The sequence below is a fragment of the Aplysia californica genome, unplaced genomic scaffold (assembly GCF_000002075.1).
Source record: "Aplysia californica isolate F4 #8 unplaced genomic scaffold, AplCal3.0 scaffold00423, whole genome shotgun sequence".
In the NCBI taxonomy this organism is placed as follows: domain Eukaryota; kingdom Metazoa; phylum Mollusca; class Gastropoda; order Aplysiida; family Aplysiidae; genus Aplysia; species Aplysia californica.
In genome coordinates, this window is record NW_004797693.1 from 554,337 (window position 1) to 559,544 (window position 5,208).

The 5,208-nt window shown below is 40.8% G+C and overlaps 1 protein-coding gene across 1 annotated transcript in view; it reads right to left on the reverse strand.

The window, feature by feature from the left end:
* LOC101863529 (phospholipase A-2-activating protein) overlaps positions 1-4,348 on the reverse strand; it is a 22,810-nt gene extending 18,462 nt beyond the window's left edge. Inside the window, exon 1 of the mRNA XM_005104524.3 lies at positions 4,194-4,348. Within this exon, the coding sequence (XP_005104581.1) occupies positions 4,194-4,333 (140 nt within the window). The 5' untranslated portion in view covers positions 4,334-4,348. The remainder of the gene's footprint in view (positions 1-4,193) is intronic.
* Between the last annotated feature and the right edge of the window lie 860 nt (positions 4,349-5,208).

Sequence of the window (5,208 nt, forward strand, 5' to 3'; positions counted from 1 at the left end):
GGTAAGGGGGGGGGGGGACTTACAATATTTGAATCCAACTGTCTTGAACAAGAATGATACCACCACTAACTCAACTGATGCTGATTCGGTTGTCTTGGATGTATCTTGTTTGAATGTTAGTGTTATCTCTCCTCTTCCTACGTTTCAGCTTATGGGAGAAAGAGAGAGAGAGAGAGAGAGAGAGAGAGAGAGAGAGAGAGAGAGAGGGGGGGGGGGGGGGGGAGAGGAGTAGCGCGAGAACTTCCGGACAAAACAAAATGGCGACCCGCATAGTTCAGCTCGATTCGGAAAGTTAAATAGCTGCAGCATCTTTGTAGACGACCAAATTAATTTACTTTTGTGTTTTAACATCATTTTTTATCTTTGTTTTTGCAATTTGATTTTGTCCACACCGATAGACAGTATTCAGAAAGAGACAGAGAGAGAGAGAGAGAGAGAGAGAGAGAGAGAGAGAGAGAGAGAGAGAGAAGGAGTAGATCTTGCGAGAACTTTCGGACAAAACAAAATGGCGACATGCATAGTTCGGCTTGATTCTAAAAGTGAAAGAGCCATAGCACCTTTGTAGACGACCAAATTAGCTTACTTTTGTGGTTATAACGTCATTTTTTTCTTTGTTTTTGTCAATTTAACCATCCACATCGATAGACAGTATTCCGAAATTAGGAAAAACAGGTCTTGTTTCACACCGGGTGAGAATAGCCAACACTGGCAGGTCTCACCTGGAGTGAGAGGTCGATCGTATTTTTATTCTCACCCTGGGTGAGGATAGCCACTTTTCCTCTACCTAAAACTAATTAGATCTAGACAAGCAGATCAAGAAATCTAGATCTTTAGATCTAGGGCACTCCTCACGGCGCACCGGCAGTGGAATTTTAGTTGCTGCGGGGGATTCCCCGCCGGGCGTCTTATTACGTCGGGGTCACGGGGGTCAGCTCCCTGTCGCCGCTCTGTCTGGGCCGACTTAATTTTTGGGTTTTTTCAAAGTACAATTTTAGGTGTATCCTTGTATTTATTGTAATTCTCATTTAGTGCACTCAAAGCATGCATTTCTGCTCTTGAGACTCAAAAAAGAACAGACTTTGTAACTTGTCTGGTTATTTTGTTAGACGCGCTGAAGAAAAAAAAATATTTTAAAAAGGCCTTAATAAAATCTCTCGAACTTTTGGAACATGAATGACATAGCATTTGTACAGATACTCAGAAAAGATGGTATCTGCGCAATAGAAAGCTGTAATTTTGCAACTTTATCCATCGGGCACACAATTTTCTGTGAAGTAATTCCTCCAAATACAACTTTATGTGTCTAATATAATCGTGAATATTGGCATATTTTCTCGAAAGTTTAAAAAAGTTACCTTGAAGTTTCTCTATGAAAAGTACAAATCGATTTTAGAGCCAGAATACATCTTCAATGTAATACACGAACAGTATCTGTTACACTCCAGAAATTTCTTACTTTTCTTGAAACGCTAAGTCAAGGTTTTGTAAGTTGACTGAATAATAGGGATGACTTCTCGTAATTGGGTTATAAGAATAATTTCTAGCTTTCTAGGGACACTGAATCAACAACAGACGTTTCCAGCTTTATTTTTCATTTCTATGACAATTTGCAATAAGTGACAATGTGACTGATTTCTTTAATTCATAATTGTGTCTGGGAATATTTCTGACACAAAAACTAAGAATGAATGTGTTAGCTGTCATTATTTTTATTCCGCACAAGAAGTTTATCTCTACCCATGTATTTACATGATTTTGTGGGGGGGGTTTTCATCGCTCATATTATATCTTTTTTAGTTGTATGCATGCTGCCACAGACACAGCATGATTCATGAACAACCACAGATTAACTTTCTCTTGTTTAATAGTAAAATAAGAGCTTTATCTAAATCTGATTGTCTTTAGTAAAAAAAATGCAGAGATGTGCATCTTTCTTCTCTTATAACTTGACTATTACTACTCGCACAGATTTACGATTTCACGTGGTAAAAGACATGATATTCGTAGTCAGTTTAACACAGAGTTTAGAGAGATCTATCGAGCCTTTTTTAAATTAACAATCATTTATTTATAAGTTTGTAACTAAAATAGGACAAATTGGGTACTCTACAAACACTTGTCTAGTACAAAAACTAAGGCACAGAAATTAACCATTCTAACACAGAATAAATCTCAAGACATTGAGCTTTTAGTACATCCCCGTAATGGTTTGCTTTGTCAGATGGGGAAAAAGAATATTGTTTTAAATATAGTCAAAAATGCGAACTTCCTAATCGACACCGGCAAAGTCGCTTCAGGGCTCATTAACCCCGTGACCCCGAGCCGGGGAGCTCCGGCAGGCTGCTGAGTCACGCTAACTAAAGGTAACAGAATCGGGCGAAAAGTGACGCCGTGTCCAGTACAGTATAACAATTGCAGTCCCGTTAGAATTAGCACTAGATCTAAATCACCAAAGACTACTGGACATCGATACTGATTTAAATATTCGGTATAGAGGTTTTATCAGTAGATCTAAATTTAGCCTACAAAATGAGCAATAAAATTACAAATTCAAGGCAAGGGAGGTTTCAGGGTGGGACCACCTAAACAAAAACACAGGGGTTTCAGGGGGGCATGCCCCCCTGAACTTGACCATAATTTGATGTTTTGCAGTTAGGTTTGATTGGCTATCTCTCCATAAGAGTCCATAGGCTATAGATCTAGATCTAGACCTAGGCCTATAGATCGGCACACGCATCAAAAATTAATCGGGGGGCTCTCATGGCCCAAAGGTTTTAGGAGTTGGCCTCTCATTCAAAGGTCCCGGGTTCGAATCCGGGTAGCGACCGAAAAATTTTCTTCTCTAAAATTGTCTCCTTTCACCTCCTTTCCTGCTCTCTAGCAATGTTCTGTTTTCTGCTTTCTGCCCCCAACCCCTGACCTCCTTTATCCCCTCCTCAGGGGTCCTGACTCTTTCTGCAGCCTTTCTTATCTACTGCTACTCCTTGGCTCCTCCTAACTGCTGTCTTTCTGCCACACCCCTGATCTGGTAAGAAAGATCTACACCTAGCCTTCTCGGACAAGGGCAAAAAATCTCGGAGGGCCTGTGTGCAAGTTGCGCACGTTAAAGATCCCTTGGTGGTCTAAAAACGATAAGAGTAGGCTTCGGCCGCCACCCGGTAGGTCTGGATCCTGCCCGCCAAATTTGAGAGTGGCGATTCGCGATTCAGTCAGCTTCAAAGAACCGCCGGAACACTGACTGAAACGGAACAGTGTCATGTCAACGCCACTAGGCGAGTGCGAGTCCCACTCTTGTTGTCCCCGCCACCCTTTTGTTGCGCTGCTCTATCTACTGACCTCAATTAGTGACCCCCATAAATTCACCTTCTCCCGCAATCATATGATTCGCTAAAACAATGGCTCCATAAAATTTCTTCTGTCTATTGGTTGGACCCCGTTCATTTTGTTTTAATAGGGGGGTCGGACTATACCATCTTGTGTAAAATAAGGGGAGCCATACTAAACTAAGTGTTCCGTTCTGTTCTTGCGCTCGCGACTTGACTCAGCAGTAGGTTAAACAAGCCACAAGGTGGTGACAGCGACAGGGGAGTGAATCGGGAATCGTTTGGCGATACTGTTCCGCGTTCCGCTGAAGTGAATCGTGAATCGCGTTCCGCAGCAAGAGTAGCGATTCAGTTCCGTTCTCGACCCAGCCCTACCACCCGGGCAAAATTCAAAATTTCCTACCAACTCAAAATATTAGGTGTGTCCCACGCGCTCACATGACCTTATGCAGTTGCGAGCGCCGTAAAAACACTAACCAAAACAAACAAACAACAAAAGTAATCGTCTACAACCAGAAGTAGCCTAGATCTAATAGATCTAGATCTAGTTGGTAAGTTGGTGAGGTCAAAGTCAAAACGATACATCCCTATTGACCCTATATACTCAGGACTGCAATAGTCTGAGGAGTGCCAGATCTAGATCTAGATCTTACTACTAGATCTAGATCTCTAGATCTAGTACCAGATATATATTATGCAGATCTATACAAGAATAGATATAGCCATAGCTATTATTAGCCTATTATAAAAGTATAAAGAAAGTCCCGTGCCGTTGTTGTTAATTTAGAGGTAAATCTCAATCTACATTCTACATCATCTAGATCTAGATCTAGATCTAGACTCTAGCTCAAAATAAGGCAATGTACGTACTCATTTTCAGCCCAGATACAACTGGTGTTGTCTCTCGAACCAGAAATCAAGCCATGTTCAGGAAACAAGGAAGAAACAAGAGCCCTAACATCTTTTTCATGACCGGTTAGATTACACCGCAGTTTATACGGCGTCGCCATGATGAAAAATTCAACGGAAGTAAAAGATGTAAACATAACGTTGTCGGTGTATCTCAAATGATTCGTTTTTAAAAAAATGAATATAATAATATAATTGTAACGGCAGTGATAAATTATATTACCTGTATTTGTTGCGTCTTGGGCAAATTTAGTTCTATTGTCAGATATATTTCAGGGTGATACCTAAGTAAAATGTATCAGACTCCCAAAGTATAAAAAGGCTTCCCACAAGGGCAGGAATAACGTATATTGTAGATTTGCTTTTTTCTTTCTTTTTTTTAAGTTTAGACAAGTCCTGAGCCTTCTTATTCTTGTGACTTAATTAAAGCTTTTGGTAGGCCTACGTAGCGTTAACTGTGGTGTTACTGACATGAAGCGATCGACTGCTTCAATGTTTAATGGACGTAAGATGTATAAGAGCTAGTTTTGTAGTCATAATGTGGTACCCATCTGCAGAGATGGTCAGGCGACCCCCAACCCCTTTGTCGTCCCCATCCCTTTTCTAGTATATAATAATAAAGTCTTCTGGTGTACGGTGGGGCAAAATCCTAATTGTGTCTGTAACATTTTTATGCATGTAGGACAGGTAGGACGAGGTATTTAAGGGGCGAGGGGGGTGGGTGTGGGGGGAGGCTATCACAACAAAAACTGGCAAAACTATCAGTGGTAGAATAATATCTAAGTAAGGGAACAGCCCAAATGTATGACACTTTCAGTGTAGGCTTCCACATGAGCTCATAATGTGTGTTTCAAATGCTCACTTCTAGGGATCGAGGACAAAAAATCAGAATCATACCCTTGAGGAGCATAAAAATAAAAAGAAATGAAGCAAACTCGTAACAGCAGGTAACTTAAACATAACTTATTTGCCCCCC